General features: G+C 40.6%; 1 protein-coding gene across 4 annotated transcripts in view; it reads left to right on the top strand.

Annotated features, from left to right (window-relative positions):
- The window catches only part of pik3cd (phosphatidylinositol-4,5-bisphosphate 3-kinase catalytic subunit delta), an 81,948-nt gene that overhangs the window by 24,454 nt on the left and 33,232 nt on the right, over positions 1 to 24,262 (top strand). For all 4 annotated transcript variants that reach the window (XR_010001392.1, XM_062965991.1, XM_062965993.1 and 1 more), the window contains exons 3-10: positions 2,565 to 2,793; positions 7,125 to 7,357; positions 11,700 to 11,879; positions 13,899 to 14,048; positions 15,591 to 15,680; positions 18,834 to 19,055; positions 22,603 to 22,699; positions 22,811 to 22,941. Coding sequence is in view for 3 of the 4 variants with exons in the window: in XM_062965991.1 (XP_062822061.1) it covers positions 2,565 to 2,793; positions 7,125 to 7,357; positions 11,700 to 11,879; positions 13,899 to 14,048; positions 15,591 to 15,680; positions 18,834 to 19,055; positions 22,603 to 22,699; positions 22,811 to 22,941 (1,332 nt within the window). In the remaining variant the exon portion in view is untranslated. The remainder of the gene's footprint in view (positions 1 to 2,564; positions 2,794 to 7,124; positions 7,358 to 11,699; positions 11,880 to 13,898; positions 14,049 to 15,590; positions 15,681 to 18,833; positions 19,056 to 22,602; positions 22,700 to 22,810; positions 22,942 to 24,262) is intronic.

Here is a 24,262-nt window from a genome sequence, read left to right as displayed (position 1 = left end):
TTTCCATGGAATGTTTTGTTGTGCCAGCTGTCAGCTCTAGTTTGTAGTGTGGCTTTCTTGTACTGGTTTTTTGTCTGCTGTGCTTATTATTATTATTATTTTGTTAAACCATGTAACAAAATTTGAAAATAGTTTTGTTCCTGTATACCATACTTACTTGGAAAGTAGTTGTTAATACTCCAGAAACTTTGTTTTATTTTAATGTTTGTGTATGGTTTTTAACGTTAGCCCTTTTGAGTCTCTTTTGAAAGAGAGGAAGCAAAATATAAATACATATCATCATAATCAGAATGACTTGACGTCTTTGCTTTAAACTATCTTGTCCTTAGCTTGTTCAGTCTGGTCAGTTTTGTTTGGACTTGGATGTAATGCTTCCATGGATTTCAGCCTTGATGCGGCTAAGCTTCCTGAGTTTTTAGAGTATTGTGCTTGCCTTTCTTCTCTTTGCAAGATCAAAAGGAGGAATAAAGTTATTAGTTTCGCTTTCTCCAATTCCTGGCTCTGGAACAGCAATTGTGGTTTTTAAAACAATATTTTTCAACTGTTAAACAAACCCGAACAAAAGCCTTCTCCATATTTTTTTTTGTTGGGTTGCTTAACACACTTGAGTTTTTTTAAGATGACATTTCCTGGCTCATTCATAAAGGAAAGCCAGAAATTGTACAAATTGTTTCATTAAGAAGCTGCTTTCCTTCAGAAACTTTGGCACTTTTTCCTTCCTTTTAACAACAATCTTTCAAGGAGCAAAAATATGATTACAGTAGAGTCTCACTTATCCAACATAAACGGGCCAGCAGAACGTTGGATAAGCGAATATGTTGGATAACAAGGAGAGATTAAGGAAAAGCCTATTAAACATTAAATTAGGTTATGATTTTACAAATTAAGCACCCAAACATCATGTTATACAACAAATTTGACAGAAAAAGTAGTTCAATACACAGTAATGCTATGTTGTAATTACTGTATTTACAAATTTACCACCAAAATATCACAATGAATTTAAAACATTGACTACAAAAACATTGACTACTAAAAGACAGACTGCGTTGGATAATCCAGAACATTGGATAAGTGAATGTTGGATAAGTGAGATTCTACTTTAACATGAAATAATTACTGTGATGGAATAATACAGAACAATATAATCTCTAAAACCAGGACAGTATATAAAGAGCAAAACTCTGAAAGCAGGGAAATTGCAAATTCCACAAAGGAAACAATCAGGGCCAGCTAACACAGACAAAAAAATCAGAAATATTGTATATTCACAACCTTTAGCAAATAATATCCCCTGATGGCGCAGCGTGTTAAAGCGCTATGCTGCTGAACTTCTGGACTGAAAGGTCGCAGGTTTGAATTGGCGGAGCGGAGAGAGCCCCCACTGTTAGCCCCAGCTTCTGCCAACCCAGAAGTTCGAAAACATGCAAATGTGAGTGAATCAATAGGTACTGCTCCGGCAGGAAGGTAACGGCGCTCCATGCAGTCATCCCATATGACCTTGGAGGTGTCTACGGACAACACCAGCTCTTCGGCTTAGAAATGGAGATGAGCATCAACCCCCAGAGTCAGACATGACTGGACTTAACGTCAGGGGAAAACCTTTACCCTTTACCTTAACTACCACCAATTTCTCAATACTTTATTTCCCATTCCACCATACTTTGCCACAGCAACGCATGGCCGGGCACAGCTAGTCTATATATATAAAAGAGTGATGGAATCCTGGCGACCGCCAAAACAACAAAACTAAACACCCCACAACCTCAAAAATTGACAACACAACCCATCATCCACGCCTCTAGGTTGATACAACAAAAAGAAAAGAAAAATAAAGTCCTAATTAGAGGGAGAGGAAGAATTGTTTTTATCCAATTGCTGCCAGTTAGAAGGCTAAGCTCCGCCCACTTGGTCTCCTAGCAACCCACTCAGCCCAGGGCACAGGCAGAGTTAGGCCTCACTTAGGCCTCTTCCACACTGCCTATAAAATACAGATTATCAGATTTTAACTGGATTAGATGGCAGTGTAGACTCAAGGCCCTTCCACACAGCTATGTTACCCATTTATAATGTTATATTATGTGCTTTAACTGGATTACCTGGACTCCACACTTTTACCCTTTATTTATTTATTTATTTATTTACATCATTTATATTCCGCCCTTCTCACCCCGAAGGGGACTCAGGGCGGATCACATTACACATATTAGGCAAACATTCAATGCCTTTTTAACACAGGACAAAGACGAACAACATAGCTCCGAGCGGGCCTCGAACTTATGACCTCCTGGTCAGTGACTCATTGCTCTCCAGTCTGCGCCACAGCCCCGTGCTTTACCTTAACTACCAACAATTCCTCAATACTTTATTTCCCATACCACCATACTTTGCCACAGCAACGCGTGGCCGGGCACAGCTAGTGATTTATAATAGTCTTAGAGTTTATTGAAAAACTGCGAAACAGTGAATCCGTGAAAAGTGTAGTGAGGGAACACAGTAATTGGAGTGCACCATCTTTGAGCTGCCTAAATAAATTGATTTTATTTTGTCAATTTTGTCTCCAGCTGGTCTGGCACCATGCCCAATGCGAGCCCTTCTTCCACATGCTCAGTGACCCAGAGTCGTACGTCTTCACCTGCATCAACCAGACGGCCGAGCGGCAAGAGCTGGAAGACGAGCAGCGGCGCCTCTGCGACATCCAGCCATTCTTGCCAGTCCTGCGGCTCGTGGCCCGTGAAGGCGACCGGGTCAAAAAGCTGATCAGTTCTCAGATCAGCCTCCTTATCGGCAAAGGTGAGTGGGCGTGTTCTGCGCCATCAGGCTCCCCTAGTCTATAGAATCATAGAATCATAGAATAGTAGAGTTGGAAGAGACCTCATGGGCCATCCAGTCCAACCCCCTGCCAAGAAGCAGGAATGAATGAATTGTTTATTGTTCTAGCCATAGGCCATGACATCAGTAATATACAACCTTTATAAACACTTTCCAATAAAAACATTAAAACTTATTCAAAAATTAAAACTAGCTCTTTAAAATTATGATAGCAGCAACATAACAATGACAGTGTCTGATTTGTGAAGACCAAAATACACTGCTTGTGGTGATATGAAAATAATCAAACAAACTCAATGTATATCCAAAAATCAATGTCTATCCAAAAAACAGGACTGTCCCAATCGCATATAAGTAGAAATCAGCAGTTCTTCTCTTGAAGTATAAGGACAAGTTTTTCATGTGAGTAAATGTCCTGTTCTTTATTATATATGAGTAGACTCCAGTTTCCATATAACTTGACTCAAACCTGCAACCGGTTTCGACTCACAGGAGTCTTCGTCAGGCGGTTGGGTCTACAAATAATACACATCATAAATATATACTTGCAAACCAGCAATTTGTAAAGAAAGTTTACAAAAAAGATTACTTAAATAAACAGAAAAGGTTCAACTTTTAAGGTGAGAAGTTCACCATCAATTTTCTGGGTAGGTGGATCCTAAGGGGACATAGATAGTGGCTAAAGGTAGTATTACATCATGACATGAATAATAGAACATATATAGAATACAAATTCAGTGAACCCAAAAAATGACTATAATACTCACAGCTTGTCTTTATTGCCCCATGTACTCTGCAAGGAGTTTTATTCTGTGGCGAGTATAGGGTGGAAATGGCTCATACAATCTATATATATAAAAAGGTAATGAAATTTCGGCCTAGGACAAAACAACAAAACTACACATCCCAGAAACACTAAACTTGGCAGCACAACCCCTCATCCATGCCTCTACGTTCATACAACAAAAAGAAAATAAAGTCCTAATTAGAGGGAGAGGAATAATTGTTTTTATCCAATTGCTGCCAGTTAGAAAGCTAAGCTCCGCCCACTTGGTCTCCTAGCAACCCACTCAGACCAGGGGAAGGGCAGAGTTAGGCCTCACTTAGGCCTCTTCCACACTGCCTATAAAATACAGATTATCTGATTTTAACTGGATTATATGGCAGTGTAGACTCAAGGCCCTTCCACACAGCCATATAACCCATTTATAATGGACAATGTCAGGGAAAAACCTTTACCCTTTACCTTAACTACCACCAATTCCTCAATACTTTATTTCCCATACCACCATACTTCGCCACAGCAACGTGTGGCTGGGCACAGCTAGTCTATGTATATAAAAGGGTAATGACATTTCGGCCTGGGACAAAACAACAAAACTACACATCCCAGAAACACTAAACTTGGCAGCAAAACCCCTCATGCATGCCTCTACGTTCATACAACAAAAAGAAAAGAAATATAAAGTCCTAATTAGAGGGAGAGGAAGAATTGTTTTTTTTCCAATTGCTGCCAGTTAGAAGGCTAAGCTCCGCCCACTTGGTCTCCTAGCAACCCACTCAGCCCAGGGGACAGGCAGAGTTAGGCCTCACTTCGGCCTCTTCCACACTGCCTATAAAATACAGATTATCTTATTTGAACTGAATTATATGGCAGTGTAGACTCAAGGTCCTTCCACACAGCTATATAACCCATTTATAATCTTATATTATCTGCTTTGACCTGGATTATCTGGACTCCACACTGCCATATAATCCACTTCAATGTGCATTTTATCCAGCTGTGTAGAAGGGGCCTCATAAAATCCAGTTCTAAGCAGCTAGTTACTTATACAGTTAATCCATTGATCAGGTGATGATGATATCTTTATTGGTTCAAAATACATGGAGGTAAAGCCAACCACCTGACGAAGACTCCTGTGAGTCGAAACCGGTTGCAGGTTTGAGTCAAGTTATATGGAAACTGGAGTCTACTCAGACAATAAAGAACAGGACATTTACTCACATGAAAAACTTGTCCTTATACTTCAAGAGAAGAACTGCTGATTTCTACTTATATGCGATTGGGACAGTCCTGTTTTTTGGATAGACATTGATTTTTGGATATACATTGAGTTTGTTTGATTATTTTCATATCACCACAAGCAGTGGATTTTGGTCTTCATAGTTTAGGGGAACCCATTGTCCTTTTAGTGTCTGATTTGTATCATCCCAAACCATCACCATTTCCATTTCTGACCTCAAATATGGATTTTGCTACCTTACCTCTGATCTTTTGGGCTGCAATTGCAAATGTGGCAACCTTTAGTGTTATATTTTTGGAATAAGCTGCTAGCAAGTCGCAGATCACAGCAGATTGTTGCCATGCTGCCCTTTCTTCCAAGAGTGTTTCCAGGAGATTTTTCCTAAGATCATTATGTCAAAGCGCGCAGTTTGGATAAACACACATGTAGCGGAAGATCAACGAAGAATCACTGGCACCAATAAAGAGGCTGAAGCCTGTTTGGCTATCTACAAAAGGTTTACTAACAAACGGAAAAACTCTCAAGACGATATATACAGACAGAGTGCAGAGAGCAGAGAGCAGAGAGCGAACAGATAACACAGGGAGCTATTTATAACCACCTCTGCTGTCTGATGCAATACACAGTTAACTCTTTACACACTCACATAGTGGACAGCAGACAGTGCATGATGCAATCTCCAGCTCACATTGCAACACTATAACTCAATTACATTTAAACAACTCTATATACAGTCATTCCCATTTCAACACATTATACAAGGGGCAGTGTAGCAGATAGTGAGTTAGATCTTCTTTTTCCCCCGTGCCACAAATGCAAAGTCGTTGGACATGGGGGATCCCTCTGTATCTTCCCTCTAGCCAGTTTGATGGCATTGTTTGGAAGCGCAGGGCTGTAAATGCTTTCCTCAGGACTGCAGACATTAGGTCTTGAAAATATTGCTGACAATATTGGTCACTCTTTAGTCGGGGATACCAGGTAGAGAAACCTTGCTGTTTACTAATCTGCAGGTTGTCAGCTGCATCCATCTCAAAGATTTTGTCTCTAATCGCCTTCTTGTCCAGATGCATTAGAGTTGTTGTTGACCCATCAAAATACTGATGTAGCAAGGCTTGCCAGTATTGAACCCATCCTCTTCGCTTATACTGCTCCATCATGCATTGCTTTGTTATACTCCCGTCCTCCATTCCCAGAAGTCTCTTCCCGTATGAAATGTTAAGCTTATGCATTCTGGCCTTAAGTGAGGGAAGATCCAATTCAAGCCTTAACAAGGCAGCTGGAGTCCCAGGGGGAAGGGCTAAAAGAGCTCTTGCAAACTTATTCTGAATACATCCAACCTGTTTTGTATTACCCTGTCCCCAAATTTCTGCTTCGTATAACAGCTGAGGTAAAATCTTAGCAGCAAAAATCTTTACTGTGGGACATACCAAGGAGCCTCCCTTTGTTTTCCTGTTGTAGATGAAGGGAGAGATAACAAGAGAGATCCTTCTGAGAGGCCCAAAAAGTCCGGTTTATTATATTCAGTTGAAGACTCTGGAAGTGGAATCTCTTCCGAAAGAAAAACCAGAGCCACGATCAAGGCGTGGACTCGCCTTTTATACATTTTCAGACAAAGAACATGCTTTTACATACATCTCGTCATTAGTACGTCACTTCACATGTTTACATACATGGGCATAAATATGCACAATCAGCATTTTCCAATCTAAGCTACCTAAAAGCTTATAGCAAGCTACAGACACCAAAAGAAATCCATCAAGAGGCCTACTTTGACCTGTCTGCTCTCCTTCCATTTAGCCGTGCCAGGAACGAACCCACACTGGAATGTTTAGATAACCGGCCCCCCCTTCTCCCCCCTGTCCTGTCAGCTTGTGCATCCCTAAAATCTAACACAGAGAGAGAGAGTTTGATTTTTCTACATTTTACTGCTTCTAATGTGCATACAATATATGTCTAAAAATCCATATTTTTCAGTTCCACATCATTCCCAAAGGCTAGGATTGATTTCACTGACCTCCATGGCTTTCTCTATATGGCTCTTCCAGTTACCATTATATGAGAAGTGTATGCCCAGGTATTTAAAGCTATGACACTGCTCTATTGAGTGGCCATCCAATTTCCATTTATGTATTTGCTTCCTTTTGGAAAATACCATCACTTTGGTTTTAGAGTGATTGATCGTCAGCTTCTCTTGTTCACAGATTCTACTTAGTGACCTCAAAAGTCTCCTGAGACCTATTTGCCTAGTTGATTTTTCTGATTGTCCAGGTTTGCATGAGTTTGACTCTCTGGGAGATCTGGAAGTGGACGACTTCCGTGTCAAAATGCAGCACTTTTGCGAGGAGAGAGCGGCCCGGCGGCAGCAGCTAAGCTGGAAGGCCTGGATGGAATACAGCTTCCCAGTCCAACTGGAGCCTTTGGCCAATGGACTGGGAGGAAGGTCTCTGCTCCAGTTCCCCAATAAGAACATTTTTGTCAACGTCAAGTTTGAAAGTGGAGGGGTGAGTCTGTGTGCTCTTTGAATACTATCAGCTTTAAAACCATTTGAAGGATCAGCAGGGCACTGAATCGATGATTTTGTGGGTAGGGTTGAGCACCTTGGACTTTGTATGGACACCATTAGTGAACACTCTGGTTTGTTTTAATGAGGATTATTGGCTTGCTGTGATGTATGGATGTTAAAACATATTTGCAAATACAGTAGAGTCTCACTTATCCAACATAAACGGGCCAGCAGAACGTTGGATAAGTGAATATGTTGGATAATGAGGGATTAAGGAAAAGCCTATTACACATCAAATTAAGTTATGATTTTACAAATTAAGCACTAAAATATAATGTTTAACAACAAATTTGACAAAAAAGTAGTTCAATACGCAGTAATGCTATGTAGTAATTAGTATATTTACGAATTTAGCACCAAAATATCACGATGTATTGAAAACATTGACTACAAAAATGCTTTGGATAATCTAGAACGTTGGATAAGTGAGACTCTACTGTATTCTTATTCTCCCAGGACTGCATAGTATGGAGCTATGGTATTTAAAGTAAGCTCCAGCTGCATTCATTCCATAGAGTAAATGCACACAGAGAAAGTTTATTGACCTTGGGAAACTGCAATTCCCAAGACCATCTCATGGAGAGATGGCATTTAAAGTAAGGTCCAACCGCTTTCATTCCACAGTGTAGATGCTCCCAGAGAACGGTGTGGACCTTGGGAAACTATAACTCCCAGGAGGACTCCATCACATGGAGCCATGGCGTTTAAAGTGGGGTGCAAGGGCATACATTCAATATTGTAAATGCACCAAGAGAAGGGTATGGACCTTGGGAAACTATGACTCCCAGGACTGCACAGCATGGAGACATGACATAATAATAATAATAATAATAATAATAATAATAATAATAATAATAATAATAATAATAATAATAATATCTGCCTAGAAGATCAGGGGGCAGAGGACTCTTACAAGTAAAAGAAGCAGTCAAAGAAGAAGAACATGCCCTGGCAGAAGATGGAAAGCAAAGTGAAGAACCTGCTCTGATTGAAGTAAAAAATCAGAAACTCCTCAAAGCAGACAAAAAATCAGTACAAGAAAGCCGCACTACAAACTAGAGCTGACAGCTGGCACAACAAAACATTGCATGCAAACTTCCTTGACAAAATTGAAGGAAAAGCTGATAAGGAGAAGACCTGGCTCTGGCTCACGAATGGGACCCTGAATAAGGAGACAGAAGGCCTGATCCTTGCAGCCCAGGAGCAAGACATCAGGACAAAGGCAATTCAGGCCAAGATCGAAAAATCAGCTGATGACCCAAAATGCAGACTGTGCAAGGAAACCGATGAAACCATTGATCATCTCCTCAGCTGCTGTAAGAAAATCGCACAGACAGACTACAAACAGAGGCACAACTATGTGGCCCAAATGATTCATTGGAACTTATGCCTCAAGTGCCACCTCCCAGCAGCAAAGAACTGGTGTGATCACAAACCTGCAAAAGTCTTGGAAAATGAGCACGCAAAGATATTGTGGGACTTCCGAATCCAGACAGACAAAGTTCTGAAACACAACACACCAGACATCACAGTTGTGGAAAAGAAAAAGGTTTGGATCATTGATGTCGCCATCCCAGGTGACAGTCGCATTGACGGAAAAAAACAGGAAAAACTCAGCCGCTATGAGGACCTCAAGATTGAACTTCAAGGACTCTGGCAGAAACCAGTGCAGGTGGTCCCGGTGGTGATGAGCACACTGGGTGCTGTGCCAAAAGATCTCAGCCGGCATTTGGAAACAATAGACATTGACAAAATTACGATCTGCCAACTGCAATAGGCCACCCTGCTGGGATCTGCGCGCATCATCCGAAAATACATCACACAGTCCTAGACACTTGGGAAGTGGTCGACTTGTGATATTGTGATACGAAATCCAGCATATCTACCTTGTTTGCTGTGTCATAATATAATAATAATAATAATAATAATAATAATAATAATAATAATAATGGCATTTAAAATTGGTCCCTACTGCATTTATTCTCCAGTGCAAATGCACCCAGAGAAGTGTATTGACCTTGTGAAACTATAACTCCCAGGAACGCATAGTATGGAGCTATGGTATTTAAAGTGTGGTCCAAGAGCATTCATTCCATGGTGCAAATGGACCTTGGGAAACTATAACTCCCCGGACTGCACAGCATGGAGACATGGCATAATAAACTTTCCCTAACAAAAGTTAGGGAAATATTTCTTTCCAAAGGTCCAGAGTGTAGGAACATGATCATATGAGCAAAAACTTGGCTGCCTTGATGTCAGCGAAGCAACAAAAGTCGGAAAAGAAGGCAGTCAAGACATATATGATTTGTTTCAAGCCATTGGCATTGCAATCATACCAAATACAATGTATACCAGCAGACATACCCGACATAGCAACTGATTGATACTACAGTAATACTAAAACAATCATATTTTTAAAATACAGCTTTGATACTAAAACAGATAGAAACAGTATAACCAAAGGGCCTTAACATAATATTTTGAGTTGATTTTAGAAGTGTGTGTGTGTGCTTATAGGTAGAATAATAATAATAATAATCTATATATATAAAAGAGTGATGGCATCACGGCGACCCACAAAACAACAAAACTACAAGCCCCCCAACCTCGAAATTTGACAACACAACCCATCATCCACGCCTCTAGGTTGATACAACAAAAAGCAAAGAAAAATAAAGTCCTAATTAGAGGGAGAGAAATAATTGTTTTTATCCAATTGCTGCCACTTAGAAGGCTAAGCTCCGCCCACTTGGTCTCCTAGCAACCCACTGAGCCCAGTGTTAATAAAATAATAAAAAATAAAATAAATACAAATACAAATAATACAATAAAAATAATAATAAACACTAAAAAATTAATACAATAAAATACTACAACAAAATAACTAAAAATAATACAACAAAATAATAAAATATAATAAATAAAAACGATAAAATTAATTAAAAAAATACAAATAACGTCAAATAAAAATTCCACAACAACTTTTAACCAATACCACCACCACTTTGCCACAGCAATGCGTGGCCAGGCACAGCTAGTAATAATAATAATAATAATAATAATAATAATAATAGCAGCAACAACTTTATTTTTGTATCCCACCTCCATCTCCCCAAAATGACTTGGGCAGCTCACATGAGGACAAGTCCAACAACACAAGTTAAAACACAGAACAATAAATTCAAAACATTATAACTACATAAAACAATAAATACACATCAGCAGAATTAAAACCAGGACAATAATAATAACTAAACATTCAGAGTATAAATATAAACAAATAGTATAATTTAAACTCAAGACTTGGTTGTGATCCTTATTTTAATGGCAATTGCTACAAAATTTGGTTTGCTGTGAGTTTTCCAGGCTATCTGGCCATGTTCCAGAAGCATTCTCTCCTGACATTTCGCCCAGTGGAGTTTTATATACAGTAGAGTCTCACTTATCGAACGTTCTGGATTATCCAACGCATTTTTGTAGTCAATGTTTTCAATACATCGTGATACTGTATTTTGGTGCTAAATTCGTACGTTCAGTAATTACTACATAGCATTACTGCTATTGAACTACTTTTTCTGTCAAATTTGTTGTCTAACATGATGTTTTGGTGCTTAATTTGTAAAATCATAACCTAATTTGATGTTTAATGGGCTTCTCCTTAATCCCTCCTTATTATCCAACATATTTTCTTATCCAACGTTCTGCTGGCCTGTTTATGTTGGATGACTGAGACTCTACTGTAATTTAAACTCAAGCCTTGGTTGTGATCCTTATTTTAATGTCAATTGCTACAAAATTTGGTTTGTTATGAGTTTTCTGGGCTGTCTGGCCATGTTCCAGAAGCATTCTCTCCTGACATTTCGCCCACACCTACGGCAGACATTCTCAGAGGTTGAGGGGTCTGTTGGAAACTAAGCAAGTAGAGTTTTATATAGGAAAATAAATAAACTAGGAAATAAAATAAACTAGGAATAAAATAAAATAAAATAAACTAGGAAAGGGAGTGTTATACACCTGTGGAATAATGTCCAGGGTGGGAGAAAGAACTTCTGTCTGTTTGAGGCGAGTGTGAATGTTGCAATTGACCACTTTGATTAGCATTGCATAGCCTTGCAGCTTCGAAGCCTGGCTGCTTCCTGCCTACACATTTTGCTGTTTTCTAATTGAGGATCACAATCGTCAACTGGAAAAGCGGGAAATGTGTTCTCAGATTAGGACTGATCAAAAAAGTTTGAAAAAGAAACACACGTTGAGTTGTTCTTCCTTTCTGGGTCCCGCAGGAAAGTTTTACCTTCCAGATCTCGCCCAAGGAGTACCCTGCAACCCTTATGAGCTATGCCATCAAGAAGCAAGCGACTGTTTTCCGTCACCAAAAAATCAACAGCCCTGAAGATTATGCTTTGCAGATTAATGGGAAATATGAATACCTCTATGGAAACCACCCCTTGTACCAATTCCAGGTATGTATACCCCTTCTTGCTTCAGGCAGGTCACACTTTCTCAGCTCAGCGGGAGGAAAAGGTAAACTTTACTTAGATTCTTCGAAAAAAATTACCATGTGGCCTTCTCAGAGCTGGAGAAGGGAGGAAGTGGGCCTTTGCAGAGCTGGGGAAGGGAGAAAGTCCTTAGAGCTGGAGAAGCAGGCCTTCGCAGAGCTGGGGGAGCGAGAAAGTAGGCTTTCTTCTCAGAGCTGGAGAAGGGAAAAAGTAGGCCTTCTTCTCAGAGCTGGAGAAGAGAGAAAATAGGCCTCAGAGATGGCGAAGGGAGGAAGTAGGCCTGCTCAAAGTTGGGGAAGGGAGAAAGTAGGCTTAATTCTCAGAGCTGGAGAAGGGAAAAAGTAGGCCTTCTCAGAGCTGGAGAAGAGAGAAAGTAGGCCTCAGAGCTGGCGAAGGGAGGAAGTAGGCCTGCTCAAAGTTGGGGAACGGAGAAAGTAGGCTTTCTTCTCAGATCTGGAGAAGGGAAAAAGTAGGCCTTCTTCTCAGAGCTGGAGAAGAGAGAAAGTAGGCCTCAGAGCTGGCGAAGGGAGGAAGTAGGCCTGCTCAAAGTTGGGGAAGGGAGAAAGTAGGCTTTCTTCTCAGAGTTGGAGAAAGGAAAAAGTAGGCCTTCTTCTTAGAGCTGGAGAAGAGAGAAAGTAGGCCTCAGAGCTGGCGAAGGGAGGAAGTAGGCCTGCTCAAAGTTGGGGAAGGGAGAAAGTAGGCTTAATTCTCCGAGCTGGAGAAGGGAAAAAGTAGGCCTTCTCAGAGCTGGAGAAGAGAGAAAGTAGGCCTCAGAGCTGGCGAAGGGAGGAAGTAGGCCTGCTCAAAGTTGGGGAACGGAGAAAGTAGGCTTTCTTCTCAGATCTGGAGAAGGGAAAAAGTAGGCCTTCTTCTCAGAGCTGGAGAAGAGAGAATGTAGGCCTCAGAGCTGGTGAAGGGAGGAAGTAGGCCTGCTCAAAGTTGGGGAAGGGAGAAAGTAGGCTTAATTCTCAGAGCTGGAGAAGGGAAAAAGTAGGCCTTCTCAGAGCTGGAGAAGAGAGAAAGTAGGCCTCAGAGCTGGCGAAGGGAGGAAGTAGGCCTGCTCAAAGTTGGGGAACGGAGAAAGTAGGCTTTCTTCTCAGATCTGGAGAAGGGAAAAAGTAGGCCTTCTTCTCAGAGCTGGAGAAGAGAGAAAGTAGGCCTCAGAGCTGGTGAAGGTAGGAAGTAGGCCTGCTCAAAGTTGGGGAAGGGAGAAAGTAGGCTTAATTCTCAGAGCTGGAGAAGGGAAAAAGTAGGCCTTCTCAGAGCTGGAGAAGAGAGAAAGTAGGCCTCAGAGCTGGCGAAGGGAGGAAGTAGGCCTGCTCAAAGTTGGGGAAGGGAGAAAGTAGGCTTTTTTCTCAGAGCTGGAGAAGGGAAAAAGTAGGCCTTCTTCTCAGAGCTGGAGAAGAGAGAAAGTAGGCCTCAGAGCTGGTGAAGGGAGGAAGTAGGCCTGCTCAAAGTTGGGGAAGAGAGAAAGTAGGCTTTCTTCTCAGAGCTGTTGGAGGGAGAAAGCAGGCCTCCATAGAGCTGGGGAAGGGAAAAAAGTAGGCCTACTTCTCAGAGCTGGAGAAGGGAGAATGTTGGCCTTCTCCGAGCTGGGGAAGGGAGAAAATAGGCTTTCTTATCAGAGCTGGAGAAGGGAGAAAACAGGCCTTTGCAGAGCTGGAGAAGGGAGAAAGCTGGCCTTCATGGAGCTGGGGAAGAGAGGAAGTAGACCTTCTCAAATATGAAGAAGGAAGAAAATAGGCATTCTGCTGAGGGCTAGGGAAGGAAGAAAGTAGACTTTCTTCTCAGAGCTGGAGAAGGGAGGAAGTAGGCCTTAAAGTTGGAAAGAGAGAAAGTAGGCCGTCATCTCAAAGCTGGAGAAGGGAGGAAGTAGGCCATGCCTGCTCAAAATCATCTCCATTCCCAATTCTTGCACTGTTTCCCATCCCTTTTTGAACTTTCTGGGTATTGATGTCCGCTCTGCATGGTGCCTCTCCACAGTACATCCGCGACTGCCTCTGCCGCGGCCTCCTTCCCCACCTCACCATGGTACACGCCTCCTCCATCTCGGCTTTGTGGGAAGAGCAGACCAATGGGATTTCCTATCCTATAAAAGCAGCCAGCAAAGCACCTCCAGTCCCTAAGAAAAAGGTAAGGCATGGCCCTACTACGACCCTAAACAGCCTCATCCCAGAGAAGAGAAATTCATCAAAGAACTGTTTATTTCCCTGTCTGTGAAACCACAACATAAGTGAAGTCTTTCATGGCACCCCATTTTTCAGAAGTCTTAAGAAGCTTTTCCTAAGTACTGTATATACTCGAATGTAAGCCTAGTTTTTCAGCCCTTTTTTTAAGACTGAAAAAGCCCCCCTCGGATGAGGGTCCTGGTTGGCTTATATTTGGGTCAGCTTATACTCGAGAATATATGATACATTTATTATTTTTCTCTAATATTATTGGTATTATTACATTTATTATTTTCTCTATTATTGTTGCTACTATTACATTTATTTTACTCTATTTGTATTATTATTATTATTATTTTATTAATACATTCATTATTTCACTCTGATCTTATTATTGTTATATTTATTATTTTATTTATTTATTTTATTTACAGCATTTATATTCCGCCCTTCTCACCCCGAAGGGGACTCAGGGCGGATCACATTACACATATAAGGCAAACATTCAATGCCTTTTAACATAGAACAAAGACAAACAAACATAGGCTCCGAGCGGGCCTCGAACTCATGACCTCCTGGTCAGAGTGATTCATTGCAGTGATTGATTGCAGCTGCTCTCCAGCCTGCGCTTACTCTATTTAGTATTATTTTATTGTATTTATTAGTATTACTACATGTATTATTCTACTCTATTATTATTAAAAGGATACATAAGCACATTTACATTGAAGAAGATGAGAATAATGATATGATCAGAGTTGAACAGTCTTATCTTAAATTTGAGCTTTATGTAAATATTCAAAAACATTTAATAATAATAATAATAATAATAATAATTTTATTTTTATACCCCGCCCCATCTCCCCAATGGGGACTCAGAGCGGCTTACATGGGGACCAAGCCCGAAAACATACAACAATAAAATGATAAAACAATTATTCTAACAGTAAAACATCAATATCAATAAAACCATCATAGTAACCTACTGATGCCTCAATTAATGTAATTTTATTGGTATCTATTTTTATTTCTGAAATTTACCACTCTCGGCTTATATTGGAGTCAATGTTTTCCCAGTTTTTTTGTGGTAAAATTAGGTGCCTCGGCTTATATTCAGGTCGGCTTATACTCAAGTATATACGGTATGTTCCTGTATCTCGCATGGATATGTGAAACCATGGATAACAGCAAACCCTATTGAGATAAGGGACCTCCAGCTCAAGAATATCATTGACTCGGTACTTCTGGAACATGGCCATAAAGCCTGGAAAACACACAACAACCCTATTATTATTATTATTATTATTATTATTATTATTATTATTATTATTATTATTATTATTATTCTATATTTCAGAGGAAAGAAGTGACAACCTTTAGAAATCCATGGAGTTGCTGTGTGATAGGTGACTTGAAGGCACATATGCTTTAACATCTTTTAGCATTGCAGATAGAATTGGCCATACTTTGTCTTGTAATCTCATTGTTCTTCTCTGGTCCCTTTTAGCCAATGTCGGTGTCTCTGTGGTCCCTTGAGCAACCTTACTCTATTGAGTTGGTGCAGGGCAGTAAAGTGAATGCGGACGAGCGGATGAAGGTCAGTATGTTTTTTGAACAGTGTTAGTTTTATATTCCCTTTGAGCTGGAAGCTTTGCAGCAGTGTCGCTTCCTGTACAGGAGTAGTTTATCGCTTGTACTCAAATAACACTGACATCAAAAAGCCCCAGATCATGTGATGAACTTCTCCCCTACCAGGGTATTGTTTTCATTCAGTTTGTCTGTCTAAAAGGAAATATCTCACTTCAGGAAGGGGGAGGGAAGGATGTTGATCAGAAGTGTGCAGGAGGCATTTTTAATAGAAATTTAAGACTGTCATATTTTTGACTGTAAAACCCAGGTGTAAGCTCCAAAACGAGTGCATTCCTGCCTGTAGAAAACATGCTAGGCAAGCATTGAGTCCTTGATATACTCAATTGTTGCAAGAAATTCAAAAGCTCCTTCCCCAGATACTATTTAGTGTAGTGGTTTGAGTATTGGAATATTCATTTTGAACCCTTCCCTCAATATTTGTAATCATTTTAAAACTAATAATAATAATAACTTTATATCCCACCTCCATCTCCCCGAAGGAACTCAGGGCTGCTTACAAGCCCAACATCAACATAGCTTAAAATACAATCCATGAATTAAAACAATATGGCAATCTATATATATAAAAGAGTGATGGCATCATGGCGACCTACAAAACAACAAAACTACAGCCCCCCCAACCTCGAAATTTGACAACACAACCCATCATCCACGCCTCTAGGTTAATACAACAAAAAGAAAAGAAAAATAAAGTCCTAATTAGAGAGAGAGGAATAATTGCATAATAATACAATAAAATACTATAATAACAGAAAATAACTAAAAATAATACAAGAAAATAATAAAATATAATAAATAAAAATATAACTTACAATAAAATTAATTAAAAAATGCAAATAAAGTCAAATAAAAATTACACAGAACAATTTTTAACCAATACCACCACCACTTTGCCACAGCAACGCGTGGCTGGGCACAGCTAGTATAAATATAAAACGACATAAAACACATCAAATGCTTTAAAAACATAGACATAAAATACAATACAATACAATGCAATACAGTACAAACAAAAACACACACAAAAAGAAAAACAACAGTATGTTTTTGAAGGCTTTCATAGCCAGAATCACTGGATTGCTGTGAGTTTTCCGGGCTGTATAGCCATGTTCCAGAAGCATTCTCTCCTGACATTTTGTCCACATCTATGGCAGGCATCCTCAGAGGTTGTGAGGTCTGTTGGAAACTCGGCAAGTGTGGTTTATATGTTTGTGGAATGTCCCTATTGGGAGAAATAACACTTGTCTGCTGGAGGAAAGTGTGAATGTTGTCATTGGCCAGCTTGATTAGCATTGAATAGCCTTGCAGTTTCAAAGCCTGGCTGCTTGCTGGCCCTGATTGTTTCCTGTCTGGAATTCCCCTGTTTTCTGAGTGTTTCTAAAGCAGCTGCTTCCCCAAATGTAGGCAAAATATCCGGAATTCACAGGAATCAGCACATAAAGCCATCATCGTCATCATCATTTCAGGGAACTCACATCTGTTCAGCAGGCCAAAGAAACAGCTCGATGCAGAGCCAGATTGTGTTGAAAAATTATTGTTTCTAATAGCAGACTTTTGCCAGCAGGGCTTTGCGAAAGGATGAGGGTCACGCTGCTGGGGAGGTTGTGGGTGGGATTCAGTAGAATTTTAAACACAGTGTTAATTGTATTTATTATATCTTAACTGTATTTCAACTTGTATCCATGATGCGCATATTTAATTGTTTTAAAATTGTTTTTAATTTTTTTTTTATCTTTGCCGATTGTAAATAGATTGCACTAGCTGTGCCCGGCCACGCGTTGCTGTGGCGAAGTATAGTGGTATGGGAAATAAAGTATTGAGGAATTGGTGGTAATTAAGGTAAAGGGTCCCCTGGGCTGAGGGGGTTGCTAGGAGACCAAGTGAGCGGAGCTTAGCCTTCTAACTGGCAGCAATTGGATAAAAACAATTATTCCTCTCCCTCTAATTAGGACTTTATTTTTCTTTTCTTTTTGTTGTATTAACCTAGAGGCATGGATGAGGGGTTGTGATGTCAATTTTCGAGGTTGTGGGGTGTTTACTTTTGTTGTTTTGCCCGCTGCCGTGATGCCATCACTCTTTTATATATATAGATATAGACTAGCTGTGCCCGGCCACGCGTTGCTGTGGCGAAGTATGGTGGTATGAGAAATAAAGTATCTTATATTATCTGCTTAAAACTGGATTATATAAGGCCCTTTCTACACAGCTGTATAAAATGCACACTGAAGTGGATTATATGGCAGTGTATTGTCAAGATAATCCAGTGCAAAGCAGATAATATAAGATTATAAATTAGTTATATAGCTGTGTGGAAGGGCCTTGAGTCTGCACCGCCATACAATCCAGTTAAAATCAGATAATTTGTATTTTATAGGCAGTGTGGAAGAGGCCTAAGTGAGGCCTAACTCTGCCTGTCCCCTGGGCTGAGTGGGTTGCTAGGAGACCAAGTGGGCAGAGCTTAGCCTTCTAACTGGCAGCAATTGGATAAAAACAATTATTCCTCTCCCTCTAATTAGGACTTTATTTTTCTTTTTTTGTTGTTGAATGAACGTAGAGGCATGGATGAGGGGTTGTGCTGACAAGTTTAGTGTTTCTGGGATGTATAGTTTTGTTGTTTTGTCCTAGGCCAAAATTTCATTACCCTTTTATATATATGGATTGTGTCATATGATTGTGAGTGAGGTCCCATGGGGAGAAATAAAGTAAATAAATAAACAAAATAAATAAACACATTGTTGTGTCTCTTCCAGTAGTTAAGGAGAACCTATCACAGGGCTTTCTTGGGCTGAGAGTGAATCAAACTCTGCTCTGCGAATATATGGCCTATTGTTTGAACCACTGCACCAAATGCTTTCTAGACAGAGGCTGGATGGCTGTCTGTTGGGATGGCTTGGATTGTGTCGTCCTGTATGGCAGAATGAGGTTGGACTGGATGGTGCCGGGTCTCTCTTCCAAATATATGATTCTGTGAGCACAATTTGAAGCCGAACACAGGAATAGATTGTGATGATGTGACTCTGTGGTTCTTCCATCCATGCCAAATTCTTCCTTGGAAACTCAGCTATGTCGTTCTTCCATTTTGCCCTGCCTTCCTTTCCAGTTGGTGGTCCAGGCAGGCCTGTACCATGGCCATGAGATGCTCTGCAAGATGGTCTCCAGCTCGGAGGTCAGCGTCTGCTCGGAGCCGGTGTGGGGCCAGAGGCTGGAGTTTGAGATCAACGTCTGCGACTTACCTCGCATGGCACGGCTCTGCCTGGCCCTCTATGCAGTTGTGGAGAAAGCCAAGAAGGCAAGGTCCACCAAAAAGAAGTCCAAGAAAGCGGTAAGTCCTCCTGAAGATAGGTTGGATCCAGGCAATGGAACAGGGTCAACTTTGCTGGAAGATGATTGTGAAGTTGTGCTAAAAGACCTAGAGAATCCCAGAGAGAATCTAAGAATCTCTTGGTCCTCAAATTCACCGTTTGGTGAAAGTTGATCATGGAGTCGTGCTAAAAGACCTAGAGAATCCCAGAGAGGATCTAGGAATCTCTGGGTCTTCAACTCCACCAACTTTTGGTGGAAGTTGATCATGGAATCGTGCTAAAAGACCTAGAGAATCCCAGAGAGGATCTGGGAATTTCTAGGTCCTCAACTCCACCAACTTTTGGTGTAAGTTGATCATGGAGTCGTGATAAAAGACCTAGAGAATTCCAGAGAGAATCTGGGTCCTCATATTCACCAGCTTCTGGTGGAAGTTGATCATGGAATAATTCTTAAAGACCTAGAGAATCCCAGAGAGAATTAAGAACCCCTAGGTCCTCAACTCCACCAACCTTTGATGGAAGTTGATCATGGAGTTATGCTAAAAGTCCTAGAGAATCCCAGAGAGAATCTAAGAATTTCTAGGTCCTCAACTCCACCAACTTTTGGTAGAAGTTGATCATGGAGTCATACTAATAGACCTTGACAATCCCAGAGAGAATTAAGAATCTCTACGTCCTCAACTCCACTAACTTTTGATGGAAGTTGACCATGGAATCGTGCTAAAAGGCCTAGATACTCCCAGAGAGAATTTAAGAATTTCTAGGTCCTCAACTCCACCAACTTTTGGTGGAAGTTGATCATGGAATCGTGCTAAAAGACCTAGAGGATCCCAGAGAGGATCTAGGAATTTCTGAGTCCTCAAATTCACCAACTTCTGGTGGAAGTTGATCATGGAATCATTCTAAACGACCTAGAGAATCCCAGAGAGAATCTAAGAATCTCTGGGTCCTCAAATTCACCAACTTTTGGTATAAGTTGATCATGGAGTCATGCTAAAAGACCCAGAGAATCCCAGATAGTATCTAGGAATTTCTGGGTTCTCAAATTCACCAACTTCTGGTGAAAACTAATTATGGAATAATTCTAAAAGATCTAGAGAATCCCAGAGAGGATCTAGGAATCTCTAAGTCCTCAACTCCACCAACTTTTGGTGGAAGTTGATCATGGAGTTGTGCTAAAAGACCTAGAGAATAACAGAGAGAATGTAAGAATTTCTAGGTCCTCAACTCCACCAATTTTTGGTGGATCATGGAGTTGTGCTAAAAGACCTAGATACTCCCAGAGAAAACAAGAATTTCTAGGTCCTCAACTCCACCAACCTTTGATGGAAGTTGATCATGGACTTGTGCTAAAAGACCTAGATATTCCCAGAGAAAACAAGAATTTCTAGGTCCTCAACTCCACTAACCTTTGATGGAAGTTGATCATGGAATCGTGCTAAAAGACCTAGAGAATCCCAGAGAGGATCTAGGAATCTCTAGGTCCTCAACTCCACCAACCACTGGTCCTCATATTCACCAACTTCTGGTGGACGTTGATCATGGAATCATTCTAAACGACCTAGAGAATCCCAGAGAGAATCTAAGAATCTCTGGGTCCTCAAATTCACCAACTTTTGGTGGAAGTTGATCATGGAATTGTGCTAAAAGACCTAGATACTCCCAGAAAGAATTTAAGAATTTCTAGGTCCTCAACTTCACCAACTTTTGGTGGAAGTTAATCATGGAGTTGTGCTAAAAGACCTAGAGAATAACAGAGAGAATTTAAGAATTTCTAGGTCCTCAACTCCACCAACTTCTGGTGTAAGCTGATCATAGAGTTGTGCTAAAAGACCTAGAGAATGCCAGGGAGAATTTAAGAATTTTTAGGTCCTTAACTCCACCAACCTTTGATAGAAGTTGATCATGGAGTCATGCTAAAAGACCTAGATACTCCCAGAGAGAATTTAAGAATTTCTAGGTCCTCAACTCCACCAACTTTTTGGTGGAAGTTGATCATGGAGTTGTGCTAAAAGACCTAGAGAATCCCAGAGAGAATTTAAGAATGTCTAGGTCCTGAACTCCACCACCTTTTGGTGGAAGTTAATTGTGGACTCACGCTAGAAGATCTAGAGATCCGTAGAAAGCATCTAGCTCATGAATTCTGCAAGTTAAATCCAACTTCTATTCATGTCTTCACTGGTACGTTAAATGCTTCTAAAATATTCTGTCATCCTTTGAGGAAGTAGTTGGTTCCACAATATTATCAATTGGGGTATTTTTCCAGCTATCCTTAACATCTCATTAAAATTTGAGTTTTCTGCAGAACTACTGATTCCTTAGAAATGAGTTGTAGCAATCCTGTTGGTGAAAGCCATGACGCTGAGCGCTTGAAGTTCACAGAAAAGCAAAAACAGGGGAACAAGTCGTTATTCTGTTACAGGAATTGGGCCGACTGATAGCTTTTTTCTGTGTTCGGCCTGCTGAGTCATGCTGCAGCTATTCCCGGGATGCTGAGTCATTGCCTTTCTTAACTTTCTCCAGCAAATAATCTCATTTGCCTGCCCTTTGCTCCTTTTTTTGTGGATAGTGTCTTCTGATAGAGTTACAGGGCTGGCAGACGGGGAGGAAGCAAAAAGGAAGCAATTTTTCTATTCTCATTCCAGGGAATTAAACAGGGGTGGGGCATTTTATAATAATAACTAAACATAGCTGTCTATTCTAAACAATATCTGAAAAATATGCACCACAGTAAAGGTTCAAAAAATAGAACACAATATGTATATTAGAGCATCATATACATAATAATGTTAACAATCTATATATATAAATGAGTGATGGCATCATGGCGACCCACAAAACAACAAAACTACAGGCCCCCCAACCTCGAAATTTGACAACACAACCCATCATCCACGGCTCTAGGTTGATACAACAAAAAGAAAAGACAAATAAAGTCCTAATTAGAGGGAGAGCAATAATTGTTTTTATCCAATGGCTGCCAGTTTAGAGGGCTAATCTCTGCCCACTTGGTCTTCTAGCAATCGTTTTAGTTTATTGTATATCAGTGTAACGGCATCAATTGCCACTTGTAAGCCGCCCTGAGTCCCCTCGGGTGAGAAGGGCGGGGTATAAATAATTGAAATAAATAAATAAATAAACTCAGCCAAGGGACAGCCAGGGTTCAGTTAGGGGACAGGCAGACTTAGGCCTCACTTAGGCCTCTTCCACAGATTATCTAATTTGCACTGGATTATATGGCAGTGTAGACTCAAGGCCCTTCTACACAGCTATATAACCCATTTATAATCTTATATATGCTTTGACTCACATGACCTTGGAGGAGTCTACAGACAACGCCGGTTCTTCGGCTTAGAAATGGAGGTGACCACCAACCCCCTGAGTCAGACATGACAGGACTTAATGTCAGTAGAAAACGTTTACCCTTTACCTTAACTACCACCAATTCCTCAATACTTTATTTCCCATACCACCATACTTTGCCACAGCAACGCGTGGGCTAGATTGTTTTCATTTAACAAGGCCACTCTTATGTCACCTGCTCATCTTTCCACCGCAAACGTGTAGGACTGCCCAATTGCCTGGGTGAACGTCATGCTGTTTGATTTCCGAGACCAACTGAAAACGGGAGAATGCTGCCTACCCATGTGGTCATCATTTCCAGGTAGGATTTTAGGGACGGGACTTTTTTCCTGTTCCTGCTGATTTTATATTGTGTTAAAAGAATGGAGCTGGGTCTTCTGAATGGTTCTGGATTCTCCCTTGTGCTTTCCAGATGAGAAAGGAGAGCTGTTGAACCCCATGGGCACGGTCCAGACCAACCCCAACACTGAGAGCGCAGCCTCCTTGGTCATCCGGTTCCCCACCATTTCATCCAACCCACTGTATTATCCCACCTTTGAACAGGTAAGGTCTGATTCAATAACATCTCTATGGGTTGCTGTGAGTTTTCCAGAAGCATTCTCTCCTGACATTTCACCCACATCCATGGCAGGCATCCTCAGAGGTTGTGAGGTTTGTTGGAAACTAAGCAAGTGGGGTTTACATACCTGTGGTGGGAGAAAGAACTGTCTATTTGAGGCAAGTGTGAATGTTGCCATTGGCCAACTTGATTAGCATTGAATAGCCTTGCAGCTTCAAATCCTGGCTGCAAAAAAGCCTCTAAAAATCAGGGCAATATACAGTAGAGTCTCACTTATCCAACATAAACGGGCCGGCAGAATGTTGGATAAGCGAATATCTTGGATAATAAGGAGGCATTAAGGAAAAGCCTATTAAACATCAAATTAGGTTATGATTTTACAAATGAAGCACCAAAACATCATGTTAGACAACAAATTTGGCAGAAAAAGTAGTTCAATACGCAGTAATGCTATGTAGTAATTACAGTAGAGTCTCACTTATCCAACGTTCTGGATTATCCAACGCATTTTTGTAGTCAATGTTTTCAATATATCATTATATTTTGGTGCTAAATTCGTAAATACAGTAATTACAACATAACCTTACTGCGTATTGAACTACTTTTGCTATCAAATTTGTTGTATAACATGATGTTTTGGTGCTTAATTTGTAAAATCATAACCTAATTTGATGTTTAATAGGCTTTTCCTTAATCTCTCCTTATTATCCAACATATTCGCTTATCCAACGTTCTGCCGGCCCGTTTACGTTGGATAAGTGAGACTCTACTGTACTGTGTTTATGAATTAAGCACCAAAATATCATGCTATATTGAAAACATTGACTACAAAAATGCGTTGGATAATCCAGAGTGTTGGATAAGCGAGTGTTGGATGAGACTCTACTGTATAAAGAACAATACACAGAAGACAGGGGAATTCCAAACAAGAAACAATCAGGGTCAGCTAACACCTCCCAACAAAGGATTCCCCCCAGGCAAGCTTTGAAGCTGCAAGGCTATTCAATGCTAATCAAGCTGGCCAATGGCAACATTCACACTTGCCTCGAACAGTCAAATTTTTTCTCGCACCCTGGGCATTCCACAAACCCCACTTGTCTAGTTTCCAACAGTCTTTACAACCTCTGAGGATGCCTGCCATAGATGTGGGTGAAATGTCAGGAGAGAATGCTTCTGGAACAGGACCATATAGCCTGGAAAACTCACAGCAACCTAGTGATTCCAGCCATGAAAGCCTTTGACAGCATTATATTTTCTATGCTTGTATGTAGCATTTGTTTCCATATGCGAGTCTTGTATGGCTTT

The sequence above is a fragment of the Anolis carolinensis genome, unplaced genomic scaffold, assembly GCF_035594765.1.
Source record: "Anolis carolinensis isolate JA03-04 unplaced genomic scaffold, rAnoCar3.1.pri scaffold_15, whole genome shotgun sequence".
Classification (NCBI taxonomy): Eukaryota; Metazoa; Chordata; class Lepidosauria; order Squamata; family Dactyloidae; genus Anolis; species Anolis carolinensis.
The sequence above is the reverse complement of the archived record's forward strand: the minus strand, read 5'-3'. Positions and strand labels throughout refer to the sequence as shown.